This window comes from Athene cunicularia (assembly GCF_003259725.1).
Source record: "Athene cunicularia isolate RWA chromosome 2 unlocalized genomic scaffold, athCun1 chr2_part1, whole genome shotgun sequence".
Classification (NCBI taxonomy): Eukaryota; Metazoa; Chordata; class Aves; order Strigiformes; family Strigidae; genus Athene; species Athene cunicularia.
The window spans coordinates 33,949,713-33,969,847 of record NW_020799095.1 but is presented as its reverse complement, the minus strand read 5'-3'; the positions used below and the strand labels follow the sequence as shown (position 1 = coordinate 33,969,847).

General features: G+C 40.5%; 1 protein-coding gene across 1 annotated transcript in view; it reads right to left on the bottom strand.

The window, feature by feature from the left end:
* The window catches only part of KIAA1217 (KIAA1217 ortholog), a 363,024-nt gene extending 342,904 nt beyond the window's left edge, over positions 1 to 20,120 (bottom strand). Inside the window, exons 1-2 of the mRNA XM_026843357.1 lie at positions 20,050 to 20,120; positions 2,204 to 2,319 (exon numbers count right to left, since the gene is read on the bottom strand). Of these exons, the coding sequence (XP_026699158.1) occupies positions 2,204 to 2,267 (64 nt within the window). The 5' untranslated portion in view covers positions 2,268 to 2,319; positions 20,050 to 20,120. The remainder of the gene's footprint in view (positions 1 to 2,203; positions 2,320 to 20,049) is intronic.
* Positions 20,121 to 20,135: the final 15 nt, after the last annotated feature.

The window sequence follows — 20,135 nt, the reverse complement described above, 5'->3', positions numbered from 1 at the left end:
GTACTTCAGATTCAAAGGTGTCTTGCACAGACTCAGAACCTGGCCCTCAGAATTACAAACACAGCAGTAAGGTGAATTTAAACTCAGTCTGTCTATAGGCATTTAATAGTGAATGCAAATCATAGTGAACAACAACAGCTTCAGACATCTGAGCTAACAGTGGTTCAATCTCAGAAACCCAGAGACAAGGTGAATCCACTAATCAGATCTCAAGATGAGGAGAGCAGGGGTGGCTGCCACAACCTACCCAAAGTGCAAGTAAGGGTGCAATCCCTCCAGGGACACAGAGAGCAACCATGCTCCTCAATGTCTTTATTCCCTGAACAGGACATAATCAGATGTTAAAGTGACTGTTACCAGCATATTAGTTGTGCTCTGCTGACAATGATTTCACAGGCAGGTTCACACAACAATTCACACTGCTTCAGAGCAACAACAATCACCTACCATCACCGAAAGTTCTCCCAAAGGAGCTGCCCCAACACACCACCCCTTCTCCACCAGAACAACAGGCCACAGTCAGTGCTATCAAGATCTACCAATGTGGTCCAGTTTAACAAAATAACTTACTAGATCCGATCATGCTGGTAGACCCTTTGGCCAGGTAATCTCCATTCCAAGGGAAGGCAGGACAACTGGCTCGACAGACTGTCCTCTGAAATCATGGGCTTCCAGTCAGAAAAGCCTCTCCCTCTCAACCATCTTCTCACAAACAAGATGATGAGACAAGATGGAAAATAACTGGTTAACAGCATGACTTTCATAGAATAATTTCCTGAGAATCAGACTATTTTTCAATATCAGCAGCTTCTTCCACCATTAATCCAGACACTGACCATGAAAGTCAATCACTGCATAAATGAGCTGGCACTTGCTAAAGCAACCACAGTAGCAGACCAAAAATGCAACCATTTGGCCTCAGGCAATTCAGAGAATCAAAATGCATTCTTGTCAGAGTCTAAATTAAATCCAAAGGGCAACAGTCCACCACTTATCTACAAGTTTCCTAAACCAAAGGTCTGAGGAACCATCTCAGCATTGGCCTGATAATTATCTACATAAAACAGGACAATTTCTTCTCAGCTCTGCTTGGAGTATTCAGGCTCCAGACTGTCCAAGAGGTTTTAGCTGGACTGTTCTCTGTTGTACAAAACCGAGACAATATTTCTTCATTTCAGACACATCTCTCCTTCCTGCCCATACATACAGTTAAAGCAAACTATCAGATACTAATCGGTACTTTAATCGTCCTCCCCCTTGGACATACAGCCCAGCTGGATTAATTCCTAGAGATTTCTGTTAGACCCGTGGGACTTCTTGCCAAGGCTATTAAGATAAAGATCCAGGTCCAGAAGTCCACACTTCTAACAGCTGATAACCATCCATAAACCCACAACCACTGACACGTAAATATCTAGATTTATTCCAAAGTATGAGAATCATAAGCAGTGTTTGCTGTGGCTCAGCAAGACTCCCTAGCAGACATACTGATCTATACACTGATAAAACAATGAAGAATAGCCCAATTACAGTTCAGGCACTGAAAACGGCCAAATTACTTTCTTGGAGTGTCAAATAGGAGGTCCCAGCTACCTATCACACCCTAATTTTGCAAAACGGATATGATTCAACTGGAGTACTGCAGAGAGAGTAATTATTCCATAACAGGTAATACCACCTAACAAATTTTAGCAACACATGCAAGATGTGATGGGATTCACAGTGTGTGAAGGAAATCAACATTGTTCATGGCAGAAAATAACAACAATTTTCTGGAAACGTGCTCTTTTAAAAAGAGGGCAGCAAAGGACATGTCAGACACACCTCCTCTAATCTACCTTCTCTACCTCAATGCTTATCTTTTGTACAAAGAAAGAGACAATGAAGGGACAACTCACAACTTAGTGAACAACTATTAACTCTCGCCCTACATTCTCCCTATCCATCCAACACACATAACCACCTCTCTAGAGGAAACTCTCCCAAGCACATCAGAAATAAGAAAACACACATCCATCCATCACTACCCAGCAGACCTTCTTCTGATGTACACCAAGCCAGAAGAGCGCAATAAGACACATAAGAAGGGCCTGACGAAAGCAGCCCACATCACCAGGTTTGTCACAGCTACTGCTGTGACTGAACTTAGTAGAGATGTGGGCAGGCAGCGTTTTCCACACCAGGGATGAGGTTTCACACTTACCCAGCTCCCTACAGGGGAGTGCCACGCTCCAGCGGGGTGGCCGGGTAGCTCTGCCATGAGGCATGCCGGGGCATCACAGCACGGTGGCTGCCAGCAGGCTGTGGCTTCAGGGAAACCTAGAACAAGAAAAAAGTGAGTTGAGAGTGAATGTGCCGAAGCCCCTTTTGAAACCGGCACTGATGGCCTCCCACAGACACCCTGCAAACAATACATCAGGGTTAACTAACCAAAACATTGTTTTAAAAATGCAATTAGAGCTGGAAGTATGAGCAAGTGTACAACTATTCACACCAGAAAACATTGCAAGGATCTCAAAACCAAACATTTTTAACCCAGTAGTGATGCCCTGTAGCAGTTGTTAGCAAACAGATGATCTGACTTTTAAAGTATCAGCTGCCCTTTAGTGTTTCATCACAAGACATAGTTGACATATGCCTGAAGAAATTGAGCTCCCAGCATTTGTAATACTATCTTTCAGCTTTATTTCACCAATACCCAATTTCCAAGCTTCATCCACTTGTAAATTACTTTTAGTCATTTCAAATAAAACATTATATCTAGAAGCAAGATAGTTTAAAAGAATAACATTGAGTCATTGAAGAGTAACAGTATGAGTTTAAAGATTAATTATGCAATTAATGTGATTTAGGTTCAAGGTGATAATACCTTGAAATAATGAGCATTACCAGAAGTACACCAAACAATTAATGTTAATCTACCAGAAGGCTGAGATAATTATACGATTTGCCCTTTAACTTGCATCTGATAGCGGTTTAAGTGACATTTCCCAAATTTAAGGCCAACAGTCCATATCCACAGTCTTGTAGTTGATAATCATAGCCTATGCTCTCTAAAAACTTCAAAATAAAAGTACTTTTAAGAACACTGCATAACAGTAGGCAATCTCTGGTCACATCTGAAAACCTTTGGCTGCATTAGTGAGTCTCAAACTACCCAAAGAGAAATCAAAAGGCAGAATCCCAGTGCCTCTGTCTCTTCTTGCTTCAGTTTCCCAGCAAAAGAGCGTGGCACTGGAAAGATGCTTTGGTATTGCCTCCAACATCCACGTCAAGACGCACAAGTGGCATTTTTCAGAACAAGCCCAGACAATCCATTAACAAGAACTGCCGATTCACATCTGGGATTAAGAGGGCTGACATACATGAACATGTACAGGTAAGTAAGCCAGGAGAAGGCAGAGGAGCCAGAGAGAGTTGCTGGGTTTGTCTTCCAAATTGAGAATGGCAACACTGCTTATTTAAACCCGAATACAGTCTACACAATCACAACTGTCATAATCAAAATGGTTTGTATAGACTATACTTGATTAAATTAGGCTAATTTTCACTATCAAGTAGGAAAATATTTACTGGTAAAAAAAAAAAATCATACAAAATATCCTTTATCCAAAGATTGCTGTAGTTTGAGGAGAACACAGTTCATTTTTCATACAAAACAGAAGAAGCTAAATTGCTTGAACACAAAAGATAACTCAAATTCAACTACCAAGTTGTGCCCAGCAACTCTGTAATAATTGCATACAGAACACAAACATGCTTTGTGGAGAACTCATAATATCTAATCAGCTATAATTGTAAATTTTATTTTCCATTTGTAAATTACCAAGGGAGCTAACTAGAGAACAGGGGATGTAAAATAATATTCTAGCTGGGGTTATTTTGCTAACAGATAAGCCTCTACCCACCCCTTCCCTAGGCCTGCAAGGCTCTTCTACTTTTGAACTTATTTTAATTGTTAGCTTCTCTTTGAAGGTATTTCAACTATAATGCGAGCAATGCTCTAATGAATTCTTATCGCTGTGCTCTTTTTCCCAAACAGTTCTTCTACATCATCTATGAATTTAGATGCAGAGATGTAGTTTCTATGCTCATGTGTTGGATTTGTGTGTGTGTGGCAGGGTTTTGGTAGTGGGGGAGGGGTTACAGTGGTGGGTCCTGTGAGACATTTCTCAAAGCTCCCGCAGCTCCAAGTTGGGCCCACCTCTGGCCGAGGCCAAGTCAGTTAGTGACAGTGGCTGCACCACTGTAAAAGGTATATAAGAAGGGAAAACAGTTGTGAGAAGGAGTTGTGAGGGAGATACCTACGCAAACAGTGAAGTCAGTGGAAGAAAGGAGGGGGGAGTTGTGCCAGAGCAGAGGCTCCCCTGCAACCCATGTGAGAGGGCAGGCTGTCCTCCTGAATCCTATGGAGATCCATAGTGGAGAAGATGCCCACCTGCAGCCCATGGAGGACCCCACGTCAGAGCAGGTGAGAGACAGGACTCAGAGAAGCCCACACTGGAGCAGTCTGTTTCTGGGGGGACTGCAGCCCACAGAAGGGACCCACACTGGAGCAGCTCATGAAGAGCTGCAGTCCTTGGGAGGGACCCACATCAGAGAAGACCACGGAGGACTGTTTCCCATGAGAGGGAACCCCACACTGGAGCAGGGGAGGAGTGTGAGGAGTCCTCCCCCTGAGGAGGAAGGAGCAGCAGAAAAAACAGGTGACTAACTGACCATAACCCCTTCCCCCCTGTGTTGCTGGAGGGGAGGAGGTAGAGAAATCAGGAGCAAAACTGAGCCCAGGAAGAAGGGAGGGCTGAGGGGAAGGTGTTTTTGAGATGTGATGTATTTCTCACTGTACTACTCTGGTAAATTAGTGGTATGTTCTCTTTCTTCCCAAGTAAAGTCTGTCTTTTGCCTGTGACCACAAACTGTGAATCATCCCTCCCTGTCCTTGTCTCAATCTCCAAACCTTTTATTTTCTTGTCCTCTTCCCTGAACGGGAAGGTGTGAGAGTGCAACTGTGAGGTGCTAAGTTGCCCTCTGAGTTTAAACCACAACACTTTTTTCCTGAGGAATGTCAATATTCATGTCAAGCAAGATGTTTCTAAACTTAACAGAAAAAAAAATGTAAAAAGCCCCACAAACAAAAAAACCCCAAACATACACCTTCTATGGGTTTGTTGTTTTCTCACATTAACACATTGTGGCACTTACCCAGCTGTCCTGTCTCCACATGCCCAATTCCGGGTCCTGCTAAGCCATGCAGTGCCACCAGCAAGCACAGCTCTCTGGAGCCAGGGGAGGGTGTTTGCAGGGGCCAGCCAGTGGCACGGGCCAGGCAGCACTGTGCCGATGTACTTCACACATCGTCCCTTGGGCAAGTAGATTTGGGAATTCACATTTGTCTCCAAACTTGCCTCTGCTAACCCTCTTTCAGATTCACATGTAGTTACCCCCATCCTGAACTCCCAAAACACCACCAAGAGCTGCACTAGAGACATGATGTACTGGGTGCCTCAGCAGAAAGCAGATGGCAGTCACCTCAGGCTTACAGCACCCAGACACCACAGCGCTTAAGGGGCATTTCTGACATTTTCCCATGTCATGCCTTCCCTATGATGGCATCTGACTACATTTTGCCACCAGTTAAGGTCCCCCTATGACGAAGGCCTCTCCAGAAGGCCACAGGCAGTGAGCAGCATAGGTCTGCCTTTGTCTCCCACTCCAGCAGTGACAGCAGACCTTTCAGTGAAGGAAAACTACTGTCAGCTGCATCTGTAAGATGGACTATCCAAAACTAAATATAATTTAAAGGGGGAAAAATTATAAGAATCTGCCTTATAAACAGATTTATTTATATTTTGAATGAGCTTCTTCAAAGCCAGCAGTCAAGTGAGCCAACACCTCACTTTTATCAGCCCTGCTGCAAGAGCCACGCCAAACTCACTGAAAATGCAAAGGCAAGCAAGGAGAAAGAGCCAGAAATTCCCTCTGTTCTGCAACACTCTGAAAATAATACATAGATGGATATAAGAATTAAGCCATAATTAGCAATCTTGTTGACCAAGGTAGTCATCTTGTGTTCTTTAAAAAAGAAGCAAACATTTCCGGGTTGTAAAAAGGCAATGACAAAAACTCAGTTTTCCAAAAACAGCAGCTAACAATTTTATACAATAAATAATGTTATTTTATAGTAACAAGTACATCAGAAACACAATAAAGTTAACATATTAACACTGACAGAGATTATCTCTGTTCTCCATTAATCTGCATTCTTTACAGATGGTTATTTATGAAAATTAAGCATGAAGCTGAAAGGTTATCTATGGCCATATTAGCGAACATCTGCTTGCGATTCTGATTTCATGTTTGCATGCTATTCTTGGAAAAGCAACCATTTTCAAGAAGTGCCAGATGTGACCAAGTGTTCTTAATAGTAAAATATTCATTTTAGCAAGATAAAAGTTCAGTGAAAAAGCAGGGCCAGGGAAGAAATCATATTCTCTGAATACAGCAACTGCCTTATATTGCTGCTGCTGAATACTCCAGGGGAAAAAGTGTTTCTGAAGAGGAAAAAAAGCAGTTTATTTAGTGTGCCACTACAGATAATTACTCTTCATTTTTAAATATGAACCATTCAAAGGAATAAACATGAACTCAGTTTCAACTTTAAAGCAGAGAAATTATGCATTACATGAACTGAACCATCTATTTACTCTCAGGCAATGGGATTCACATGCTGCCCTTCAATCTCCAGTGGCACGAGCTAAAGCAGCCTTCCACAAACTGACTTGAGGGATCTTGACTTGCTCCCCAAATGACCTCACCAAGATCTCTCACTACCCACAAGAAAGAAACTGTTAACTTTGGGCTGGGAAGGTGTTGCAGGCAGCAGGCTCTCAAGGGAGTATATAGGGTGGAATTAATGTAGACCAAACCAAGGAGGGAGAGGTTATTTCATTCTTAGTCTTGTTCTATTTAACTAAATCCTAAAAATAAAAATTAAAAAATCTGCACCTTCAAAATATTTATTCATTATGTTTGATAGCTACACTCTTTGAATGAATAATACTGATAATTGAAAAGAAATTTGTAGATAAATTGTCAATATATTTCTATTGCAATACAAAATGAACTATAGGGCTACATATTTCATTTTTTTTCCTCTATACACACACATTTATAAGCATTTATATAGATTTGTTTATAAACTGTCACGGAGTCCTTTCTTTGCAGAAACAATGCTTTTGAAATTAAAGAAAAAAGGAGAAGTATAATAATAAAATATTGAAAGATTACAAGTTCAGTCACTAACACTTATTGGCCTGATTTGGGGACTTTATTATAGAGTGTCATTTTAAATGAGGGATCCTGAATAACAAAAGAAAAAAAAAAAAAATCACTCATGTCCACCAATCAACCACCACCACCACACCCCTCCCCAGTAGTTCAGATTAACTCTGCTACGTTTAAGAATTACTCTTGGTGAACTCCTTGTGCAAAACTAAGCGCTGCACTTCATTGACATCCCTAATAAATTTTCAGAGGAACACAATACCTTGTAAAGATTCAACTTTGGGAAAGCTCAGCTTTCCCAAATACCATATGACAAGACAATGTTGCACTGCCAAACTTATATTCAGACTGAAGTTCTTTAAGGTTTTGTTTATTGTTTTGTATTGTTTGTTATTGTTTGCTGGGTTTTGTTTGTTTTTTAAATTAGCTCAAATTTAATTTAATCCCAGACTGGCTAAATGGCAATGCTCATAGCATTTAAAGTAAAACTACAGATGATAATCAAAGAACTCCATTATTAGTTGATGCTGCTCATACATCCTTTTATGTGAGGAGCATTGATTACCACAAATCCCAAGTATTAAAAAGTCATGAATTATCTCCTTACCTACAGAAAAAATGAGTTTGATCAGGAAATTTTCTTAAAATATCATCTTTCATCCTTTTAAAGTTCTAATGGTTTGGGATATTCACTGAATACATGGCTCATATTTTGGAAGATTTCTCCATTGGACAAAAATATTTCTTAATTCAAATTCTCATATGACATGGCTCCTTGTGCTGGAGCTTCAAGACTACAAATTATATACCTCATAATGAAACTGAGTTAAATTCTGTATTCAAATCTCCACTATAATTTTTATAATTAAACTCTTAATGTAGAAAATAAAATATGGCCACATTTTTCAATGTATAATATATACTTTCTATTAGTCTTCCCTACTTGACACACCAGCCTTTAGGTAGAAGACAGGTAGAAACAATAGTTGTTTAGATTGTAGAACTTCCTGATATAAACAACAAATAGATGGACAGAAAACAGAAAATTCATTTCAAATAAGAGAATTTGGAAACTAACACGTGCTCGAGATGGTGAGATTTTAGTATATCAGAAAGACAAAAGACAAATCCAGGTATTTTTAAATTATTATTAATTTTGTATTAAAAACACTAACATATTTCAGAATTCTGTTTTTAAGAAAAGGCAGGAACCAGCTCCTTCAAGACACTCCTTTCCCAGTGACCAGGCAGCACAGTATGTGTTCCTAAATGACATGGTGTAGAAAGCAAAGAAAGGAGATGAACAACACAAGTTCAAATAGCTGAAGACTAATTTAATGGTGAATAAGGATGATATCAAATTAAATTAAATTCTAAGTGTTAGAGCTTCTTTGTGCACCTCAGAAAGCATGAGCTACCGCATTCTTTCATGGCTCAGCAATGCTTTCACATGTTTCCCTTTTCACTCTTGCCCCATTAGTTCATGTGCATTTTTAAGACTTAGATTAAGGCTCCTAGAAGGGAACATGCCATCTGCCATGCAAAGCCCTGGAAGACACAAGGATCTGACCGTGGTGGCCAGGCATAGAGTCCAGCAGATCCCCACCAAGGTGAAAGGCCAGAGTGCCTTTCAAGCCCCCATATGTCCCAGACATCAACTCCTGCCCTGTTCTTCACAGTACTGGAACAGGATTTTGGTCTGTGCCCGCTGCAGGCTTTTCTTTTAATATTTGGGACCCAGAGAAGATTCCTCACCACGACCACAATAAACAGGAGAAAAGGAAAAAAAAAAAGGTGTATTTTTAAAAAGTGTATTTTCCCCTCTTTGTTTCCTCTTCGCTGAAGCATAAGAATTCACACCAAGGCAAACAACACAAAAATCTGCCACTACACATACAAGAGGCAGGTCTGAGAGAAGGGGACTATGCTGAGGGGAGAGTTATACTGCATTAAGCTATACAAAATGTAACTAATATACACAATGTAAATAGGGAAGAGCCCGTTTCCCCTCCATGGGTCAAAGCAGAGATTGTGCCTGCAGCCACAGAACAAAATGCAGAGCACACCCTAAACTACCTATGCAGGAAGGCAATGGCTCGAGGACTCTTCCTGGGACAAAAAGAAGCAATATGACGGGGAAATGCAAAAACAGACACTGTAGTGACAAGCAAAGCGAGAGGAATAGAAACACCAGAAATCATCTATTTAATGCAAAACCAGAAGTAGATCTGAAATCCTTCCAAGTCTCTTCATCAATGATGCACGCTTCTGTAAAGTAGCTCTTAACATACTTTCCGGTTGAAATTAATACCTCCAAATGGAAGAATAGAGCAGAGCAGCTTATGGTTTGGATATATGAAAGCATCCAAATACTGTTCCTTATGTACCTCTGCACCCTTGACATTATTCCAGGTGTAAGCCAAGGGGCCTAACACTCCAGACATATGCACAAGTCACATATGCACACACATGTGGTATGTTAGCTGCTGTGCACAAGAACACCTGCATTTAGCTATCGTGCCTTGAAATCAGAAATCAAAAAATTCTCTCAAAGGAGAGAACTTTGCTGGAAACAGGTAAGCTATAAAGCTATTATAAATTCATATGGTTTAGGTCTCTGCTAGTCTTTAAAATTCTTTGGAATAAAGAATACCTTTACTGAATTCCTCTCGCATAAGAGCTAGACAAAAAGTTAAACACATGCAAAAATGGGGGTTCCTATTGGTGGGGTGGGCAACAGAACCCCACTCAGGATTGTCTCTAACATAATCCACCAAAGGAGGGAAAGGATAAATGAGATTTGTGTTTTAAATATTTACATCACTGTACTTCATATCTTTGAATCTTAATAATTTTCAGCTTACTTGGTGCCCTTTACAGATATTTGCTCAGAACTTTTAAAATGTCAGCCATAAAAATAAAGCTAGTAAGAAAAAGTAAAACTTTATCATTCATTGAAAGTTGCCAGCAACTCTAGAAGGCTGCTACATGCCGGCAGCCTGCGTAATAAAGAGATTCTTGTTCATGCCCTGCACACAACGCCCCACATAACCTTTAAAACTCTGTTGGATACATAAAATAGCATTGATCCCAGAGCCTCGAGAAACAAGGCTCAGCGAATAAGAGCACTAAGCCACAGATGTCCTGCCAAGGACAAATCCTGCCTTGTGCGCTCAGCCAAGGGCAGCGGGTGAGGGGCACAGCCAGGGCCGGGAGGTGCCACCGGGCAGAGCAGCCCCCGTGACCCAGTGCTGAGCCATGCAGTGCTGCTCCCTCCTGCAACCGGGGAGGACTTCAGCAGAAGCCTGATCCACTCCCATCCCTCCTTCACCTTAGCGCATGAATCCCGAGTTTAAGAAGGGGCAGCAGATGCTGAACTCCGCCCTGTGCCACAGATCTCAAACCCCAACACCCGTTTAACCTCACCCTCCCAGCAGAAGCAAGCCATTTCTCATCTCAATCCTCCCACAAACACAAGTGGGATTTGCTCCTTCATAGGCAAAAAGAGTTTAAAACAGTTAATTGCTGTGCCGGATACTAGCAAATGGTCTAATTTATTGTGAATGACAGAAAGCATTCAGAGGTCTGGTCTTTATTGAGCAATCCCGAGACCAAGCTCTGCGCCAGAGACCATAAAGAGAATCCCATAAAAGAATTGGTTAGAAGACTTGCATTATGAAACTATGAAAGTACAGTAATAGGTTCTTAATATCTACCCATGGAGACACTTGCTTTAAAAAGAAAATTTGTAACATTTAGCATAAATGAGACAGCACCTTGAAACCAGTAAAAAATAAAAGTTAACCTACCAGTAAAGCTGCACCTACAAGTAACCAAGGAAGGCACAGTAACCTTTGTCAGGTAGACACAGAAGAAACATTTCTCATATGTTTTAACTTAAAAAATGTATCCCTAACAAAGTCAAAACTGAATTAACATGCTCACTGCATTATTTGGAAACTTTCAGATGTCATACTGCAATTTTAATAACATCAGAAAGCAATAAACGGTCATGGATTGCTAGACGCTGAAACAATACAATTCCAGTCAAACAATTCCAGTGCAGGCTGGTGCTCTGTTAACATTAAAGCAAACATCAAAAGAAGAATCTCTCACACTTAGACTCATCTGCCTCCAAGCTTTTGCCCTCAAGTTTTCCCCTCACTGAGGTCCATCCATTAGACCTCAGACACGAGGCTGTATGCAACCCCCGCCTTTTCAACAGCTGTGCTGTTTAGCTGCTTCGAGGATAGTTAATGATGCTTATTAGCATGCTGACAGTTGATGTATCCATCATTAATACCGTTAGTGAATACAGCAGCAGTTAGAAACTTCACAGTAACACAGATAAAGCCTGAGAGACTACATCTGCAGACAGCGAACTCTAGCTCAGTGGCATTACCACTCATCGGTCCATTTTCTCATCATTGCCATCACACTAAAAAAGGAAATAGCATTATGCTTTCCTGCCCTCATGAATGTTGGAGTTTGTTCATCCAGCTGCAGAGTTTCAACATAAGACACATAAACAGCCCTCAGCAACTTAAGATAGTAGGGTACAGGAGATATGGGTTAAAACCCACCCAGGCTGTGGAATTGCTGAATGAATGTCTTTCCCATTTTTCAAGCTACATGGTGCTGGAAGTACTAAGGGCTTGAAGAGAAGTAATTCCTTAAATCACCACTCACATGACACCTGCAACAGAACAACCTCTAGTTTGAAGGCAGCAACATACAAGGTCACTTGAACAACTACTGAAAGTGCTTCCACCTAACCTCCTTGTCTTTGACCTAAAATGACCTGAAATATTCATAATCAGGTCCCAAGTTTCAGAGGAGAAGAGGTAAGTCAACAACTAAACGTTCTTTTTTATAGCTGCCCAATACAAAGTGACAAAGCTTCTGGAACTAGATCCTGGTCTCAGCCTCACATACTGCTTTGCAAATGACAGACTTTGGACTTCTTGCTCACCCAATACTTGGCACTGCCTCAGATGCCTCAGCTCCATGGAGACAGGATATCAAACATAACCCATGTATGGCATCTCCTCGCTCTCTGCGCCTCCTGTCCCAGGAAGTGGATTTTAGCTTGGATTCTGAGCACCCAATTTCTCTGCATGCAAAAGAAACAGCCCAAGCACATAGGTGAAACACCTAAGTCAGGGAACTGACCCTCTTCTAAAATCAAACTGTAAAACCTCCTGTTAGGCAACACAAACAACGAAAGCAAGATCTAAAACAGAAGCACACACCAACCCTACAGGCTGGAGAAACCCATAATGCTGTTTACGCTGCGAGGAGAGTCAAGCAGCAGCACAGGTTGACCTAAGAGGTTATGCAGGCTCCACCCCTGGAGGTTTTCAAGACATGACTGGATCAAGCCCTGAGAAAGCTGGCCAGATACCACAGCTGCCCTTGCTGTGAGCAGGAGGCTGCTCTAGAGATGTTAGGTCCCTTTCCAGCCTGATTTATCCCATGAGTCCTTACAATATATGCCAAAACATGTCATGTAATTGGACCTTGATGTTATTCTAGCCTCTGGAAAGTACCATTATGGAGTTAAACACAGGTTAGTAAAAACTGACTCCACGAATAAGACTTTGTATTTTACCATTTTTAAAGTTCCAATATGACACAAAATATTCTTTATTATTGGGAGGAGGTAATGCAAATAATTTTGAGAAGACTGTCAGCTAGATATCACTGCTCTCCAATAAGATTTCTAAAGCAAGATGCTTGAAAAGCAATTTATGTATAAAATACAATGTCTTCATCCAACTTGCCTAACCCCAAAATAAAATAATGAACTGTTCCTACTGGAAACTAACCAGATAGTAGACCACAACTCTTTTCTTTTTAAGAACAGAAAAAATTTTTGTTTGCAAAGAATCATGAAACTATGAGTTAGATTTTATGATTTTGTGATAAACATTAACTTTGCTAAATAAAAAAAGACTGCATTCATTTAAAGTTCTGTATCAGGGAAACAATGTTGCCTTTTTATGGCTATCTATTACATACTATCTGAATTTCAATAATCAATTGTAATTCAGCACCATATCATCTATTTATATCCGCTGTTCTCAGCCAACTGCAGATTACTGCATGGTCTTGAAATGTTTGGCCAGGATTTCAGCATAGTTGGCAAATGCAAGCTGGCAAGCTTTTAGCCAATTAAAGTCTTTATAATGACTATACCACCACATATGAGACTGCTAGAAATGGGATTGGATGAAGTACAAAAATCTCACAGTCATGCTTATAATACGTGACTCCTTCATATTTCCCTTCCATTGTGTTTCACCGATATTGCAGTAGCATACTACAACTATCCCATCAGTCTTTAAACTGAAGACGTTTAAGTATTAGCTCCATGTTCCAATTATGTTAAAAGAGGATTATCCATACTGAAATAGGGTTTATTAGAATAAATGCTACAACAGAAAGAATCTCCTCACTAAATGCATAATACATGTTCAGCCAAAGTACTAATTGCATGCTCCATGACTGAGTAACAAATACGTATAATCCATCCTTATGGATTTCAAGATTAAGACAAATAATTCTACAAAACTTTTTTCTAGCAAACATTTCCAAGTAACCTCCACACAAAGTCATAGCAATAAAAGGTAGAAAATATTTCCTAATCACAGAATTTAGACTTTTGCCAGACAGAATACAGTTTCCAAAGTAGGACTCATTGTTACTAAAGAAATACTCAGTATTAACTATCTTGACAGTCCATGTTCTGTTTTATGTGACCCCAAGAGAACTCTGTAGCTTTTCCCTATGGGCATCCCAATATCCAACAACAACATAATGCTGAACTCTGACATGCTTGTAGAGGGTCTTCTGTTATTCTGTTATCCAATACTGCAAGAAAAAGATTTAAACAGGAAATAGTAAGCCAATGATAAGAAGTTAATACTTCTACATTGCACTTTTAGGAAGCTTCCTAGGTTGAAAAGCTATACATAATACTAAAACTATTAGTAAATGCCTCATTCTAAGCAGTCTTGCATACTATGCTGTACGTTATACCTGAGTTATGCAGCAAGACTAGATTTACACAATATAATTTCAATGAATCCTAAGGAAAGTACAGAAAAAGGTAGCAACATTAGTCATGCATTAACACATTTCACAGCCTGTGACCTTTTTTTTAAACTCTAAGAACACATCACAAACTGCAAATTAATAAATAAATCTCTATTTTGTTTGTTCCCCAGAAAACCTCCTCCAAAACGTGGGAGTCGAGCTAGAGAGAGGTCTGCTTGAACTGCATCTCCAGACATGAGAACAGAGAGAAGTAGCACACACCAGCATCAGCTGTGTCAGTCCTAACATCAGACCTGGAGAGAAAAGGCACAGGAAGGATGCATGTGTGTTGGGATGCACATTGTCCAGAACTCCTAAATCTGACAAGACTAAAGTTGCATTCTTCCAGAGTTAAGGGGTCCTTTAGCTACTAGTGCAAGCAGTTGCACTACTGCTCCATAGCTGTAAAGGAAATGAGCATGAGCACAAGAAACACCGAAACCCTCTTTTGGGATACAGATCACAAGAAACCTGAATGAAAGAGAAGAACCAGGTAAGCAAGCTGTAGAGTAAAATGCCATCTTTCGCGAGTTTGATCAGCACAAACATATATATATATATATATATATATAAGCAATAAGCAAATCCCAGAAAAAAAAAATTGTGGTGGTTTTGGTTTGTTTTAAGATGTATCCTTCATCGAATACTCATCCTCAGTCACAAAGCTTTTAAGGACTCCTCTAAAATTCCACCTCAAAGAAACATAGGGTGCCCAGAGAGGCTCACAGGGTCTCCTCTGAGATGCTCAAAAGGCACCTGGAAAACCAGCTCAAGGTGAGCCTGCTTGAACTGGGAGGTTGAACAGGATGACCTTCAGAGATCCCTGACAGCCTCAACCATTCTGCAACGCTCTCAACCAAACTCCTACTGAATTCTACAAAGGCACCATTTCATGTCTCACCATGCTCAAAGAAGGGACAGAGAAAAGTAACAGCTTCCCCTGCATCACATAAAATCTACAAACTTATTTTAGTCTATATTGCATAAAAAGAAAAAGAAAACCTCACACATACAAATTGCATTTTAAAAAGGGGCAGCTTGGGGCATAAAATAAAAAGATGCAGAATACTACAGGAGGAAGAAAGAGATACAAGGAAAGGAACTATATAGTAACAAATACAAAAGCTACACTGTGTTTAAAAAACCAAAACAAAGAAAAAAAAAACAAAAAACAAAAAACCAAACACAAAGCACCCACGGTCCACAAGATTTTACATACTTACCATTAAACTGAACAAACTCAAACACTGTATCAAGTGATTTAGAGATACTCCAATGAGTCAATGAAGGGTTTCCTGAGGGGTTTTCAATTGGGAGCTAAAAGGGGATTTGTTCCCCTTCCCCCACTCAAGTAAATTGGAACAAAAAGGATAACAACCCTTTTTATTACAATAGACAATTTTATTATCCCCTTAATAAAAAAAATACAACTTTTACCATCAAGGAATATTTTTGGATTGACCACTGCACTGTCCAAATCCATTCTGTCCCTGCGACAGAACCTGTTTCTTCTCCTGGCATGACCCACCACACTGGCACAAATAATGTTATTACCCCAAGATCTGGCAGTATACCTCAGCGTTAGTAACAAATATCTCTGTGTTTTCCTTGATTTTTGTACACATGTTTAGAGTTATTTCATTTCATGCTGGCTTGGAAAACTACTGTTCCATTATTTAATGAATTCTGAGTCATTCAAGAATATAGCCACTTCCAGCTTATACTAGATGAAAAATGGAAGAAACACTACTATACAACTGTGTCAAGAGGAAAAAAAAATAGGAGCAGTCTTGCATATATAAACTATTGAAATGCTGGGGTTTCAACCCCAAGCCCAAATGAAGGTTGCCATATGGGTGATTCCCACAGCCCTTCACAAAACGGGGGTGAGTTTGCCTTTAGGCTTCCCTCCAGGGTGCAGCCGGCCTGGCAGGGAGAGCCATTGGGTAAATGAGCCCCAGGTGTCCCACATTCAGTAAGCAAAGGTCAGGTGTCCCACTTAGGGATAAAAGCTGGGACCACTTGCAGGAAGGGGCAGTGTCTGTGAGGTGGATGCACTGTGCAGAGTTCTCTGTTGGGGAAGGAGCTCCTGTCTCCCTGGGACTGGGCTCCAGTCAGGTCTGGCTTTTGTAAATGTGGGCTGTGGAGAGATTCAGTATGTGGCTTCCTTGGTTTTATGTGTTTGGTTTGTTGACTTGGTTGTTTCCTGTCCCTTCTATGGGAGACTGCATGTCACCATTTATTCCACCCATTGTTGGTTGTGTGGTGTTGTTGGGGTCGGTGGGATTGATGTTGATTATGTATAATCTGACTTGTTTGTACCCCCAGTGCTCACCCATGTGCTGACCCTTTGGTATCAAATACAATTTGGTTATTGGTTCACCTTTATGCTGGCTGTGTCCTTTATGCTAGGCCTAATAATTGGCAAAACAACTATGTATATATTTTTCCAGGCATCTTTAGTGAATCCAAGTCTACAAATACAAATATAGAGAGACTTACTTGTCTTAATGTCAAGCATTATGTGCAAGTCTTCACTAGATCAAGATCAAGGACCTCATCTTTTTCAGTCAGAAGGATTTAGATGTTTGGTATGACAGAAGAATATCCCTTTGTACAACACATTCAAGGAAAAGCAATTAATTTTTCTGCAGAATTAAAGAATCAGTGATGCCTAGCTGGAAAGCACTGTTTTGGAAGGGGCCCAAAGGCCCAACTAATTGCAATGGACTGGAAAGACCACCCCCAGGTCAGCAATTTACATTCCAGGCAGGCTATTTATAAGGGAAAGCAGTTAACACCAACCACACTTTGAATGGTCAAGTTGCCAGTTTCAGGTACCATTGCTGGGGTACAAATACATACAGACACCATGCCAAACCAGTCACATGGACTACTTTAGCAGAAGAGCCCAGGACTGAGGTAGTGCACATAATTAGTTAATCAGTTAACCAGAAGCAGACTAAGATAACTAAGCTGGGTCTGCAATACAATTCTTCTCTACGTGCTTGAGATTCTGCCCAACACAAGTGTCAAATGCAGAATCCAGCATAAGGAATGGTAAGTAAAAATAACTTTTCCTCCTCCATCAGATTGTTAACTCATTACAATATAAGTGATGGGTCAAACAGAAAAAGAAAGTCCACATTTTTCCTCTTTCCCTGCCATAACATTAGTGTCATCCCACTTTCCCAGTTATTTCTTCATTTCCCTCTGTCTCTGCTTCTTACTTCAATGCGTTGCCATTTTTCTTAGTCCCATATTTGCCACCCTTAGTCTATTTTCTCCTCATTTCTTTCTTCACTGCTTCTAACTTCTAATAGTCCTCTGCAAACACTAACTGATTAATCAAGATAATTATAAGCAAATCTTACATTTAAGACTTCTGTATCTATAAAACAACCTTTAAGTATCTAGATTCTCAGTACATGCATAAATTTTTTCTGTAAGTATGTAAAAACCCCAAGCATAACAGGAATGCAATTGAACATCAAAAAAAGTGAAAATTCAACCATGGCTGAGAGTTAGAACAGGAACTAAAACTAAACATCCTCCTTTTCAGCTCTAAGTGAAAGACAAGCTTCAAAATCATTAACTGTCTCCCTCTGCTTACAGCAAGAGGTCACAGCAAATGTCAAACACAAGAGAGCCGTTCAATTAAGGACAACCTTACAAAATTCAAACTATTACTAACAGCAGCCTAGACGTCATCCTCGCCCCAACAAAACCACTGCCCAGACAGCAGCTATTACACAAGACTCCTCGCTAGAGAGCTGCCAAGCTTTAACCTTCAATGAAGAGAAATGAATTTATTCTCTCAAGAAACAATTCTACCATACCAGAGTATTAGCTTCCTTAGGAGTATGTCAAAAAAAAAAAAAAAAGGCAAGCTAACTTTTCCCAGCTCTTCCTATAACCTAAATCAAAAGCTGCACATATGGAATAACAGCATAGTAATTTATCACAAAGCAATAAACAGGAGTTTATTGAATATTGCTATTTCAAATAGCAGAAGTAGGTAAACAGCATGTTAGCTATTCAGAATATCTATCTGTTTAAAATAAATCCAAGAACACACAACAAAACCAAGCAACCAAACAAAAAACTAGCGCAAAACCCACGATGAACAGAAATACAAAGGCAATGCTTTTATGCAGGGGGAGGGAGCATATTCCAGAAAAAAAAAAAAGTAACTAAATGCAGTTTTCTTCAATGGCAGTTTTATTGTTATACATTGAATGCTTTAAGAACCATAGCTGGTCTAAACTATAGAAAACTGTCAAAACAGTTTTAGAAAAATTCATCTGCTATACAGGAAAAAACAATATATAGTTCCAGGCACAAAAGTATTAAAAATACTCAGTACGAAACCTCCTCCTCTAATTTTGCAGTGATCTGCGAATAAAAGTTTTCTAAAACCCACAAGCCTGAACTATGACATTACATAAATCTTTGGGCCTATGCACATCAGTCAGAGCTGCAGGTACCCACAGGATGAAGTCAGAGCAAGTTTCTGGCTGCAGAAAGAGTTGTGCACTATTGGCGTTGCACCCTGGACACGGTACATACAAGACCAGCCATGTGCACAGAGCTTCCTGCATGTATCAGTTTGGGTGTTATAAAAGGAATTTGAGATTAGGTTGTATTTCTTGGTAACCATACAGTTGAGGATAAAAAAAGTTGTTGGTCATAGATCTTTTAGCTTGGTCACTGTATAAAAACGTCATTCATAGAGAGCTAGACGATATGGATTTCTACGCACTGCATACTTACTGCACTTTGCTTCACCCAGTTCACAAGGGCAAAAGAAAAAAAAAAAGGTTTTGATTTCCATCTCTAACTTGCAGAAAGTCGGTTCAGTAAAAGTCTACAAGATTACATCTTAATGTTTGGTATTATGTAATACTTTGTCTAATAGTCTATGCTTTCACAATAAGAAAAAACTACTGTCCCTGCAGCCTTTCTGAGCAACCCGAGACATGCAAACCATCCGCTGGTGATTTCCCTGGGCAGTACACAAGGCTCATCTGCAAGGCTCCAAACAAGTATTTTAAAGGTATCAGGACAGAGAAAGAAGAAGATTTAAATTAAGAATGCCTGATTTTAAACAGCAGCACAAAAATAAAGCACTAAACACATTTAAATATTCTGAGAAATTTACATCACCAAGCTCCCCAACACTGCATGCAGGGGCTGAACTTTGGCAGACCCAAACAACCCAAATTCTGCTATTCTTTAAGTTAACAATAGTTTTGCTTTAACTCCAGAAGCAGGAGAGAAAGTTGGCCCTCAGCTGACAGCAGATCACACCTCAGGGCACACACAGGGGCAAAGACACACCCACTGAGCATCTTCCACCCTCACGCAGTTCCCTGCGAGCAGGGCAGCGAGTCCAGGCTTGGGGACCCTGCACTCGAGGTGCCCACGCTTTCGTCCTCACGGCTCAAAGGAAAAGCTTCCACCTCAAATTCTTAAAAGACTGAGGTTTTTTTTTCCTCCAAAGAGCACAGTAGTTCTGCTGCGGAAAGCTGCTGACTACAGTTAACACATACAATACGCACACTCCCCCTTTCCCTTCATATTTTTTGGGGGGGAAATAATTTCTGTGGTACTCTACGCTTACCAAGAAGTAACTTCTAAGTTTGACATATTCGTAAGTTTACTCACGAGCAGCAGACACGCCGGGGCACGCACAGGCACAGCTGGACCCGCCGAAGGATGCGGCGCTGCCCGACCCCCGCGGGCCGCCCGCC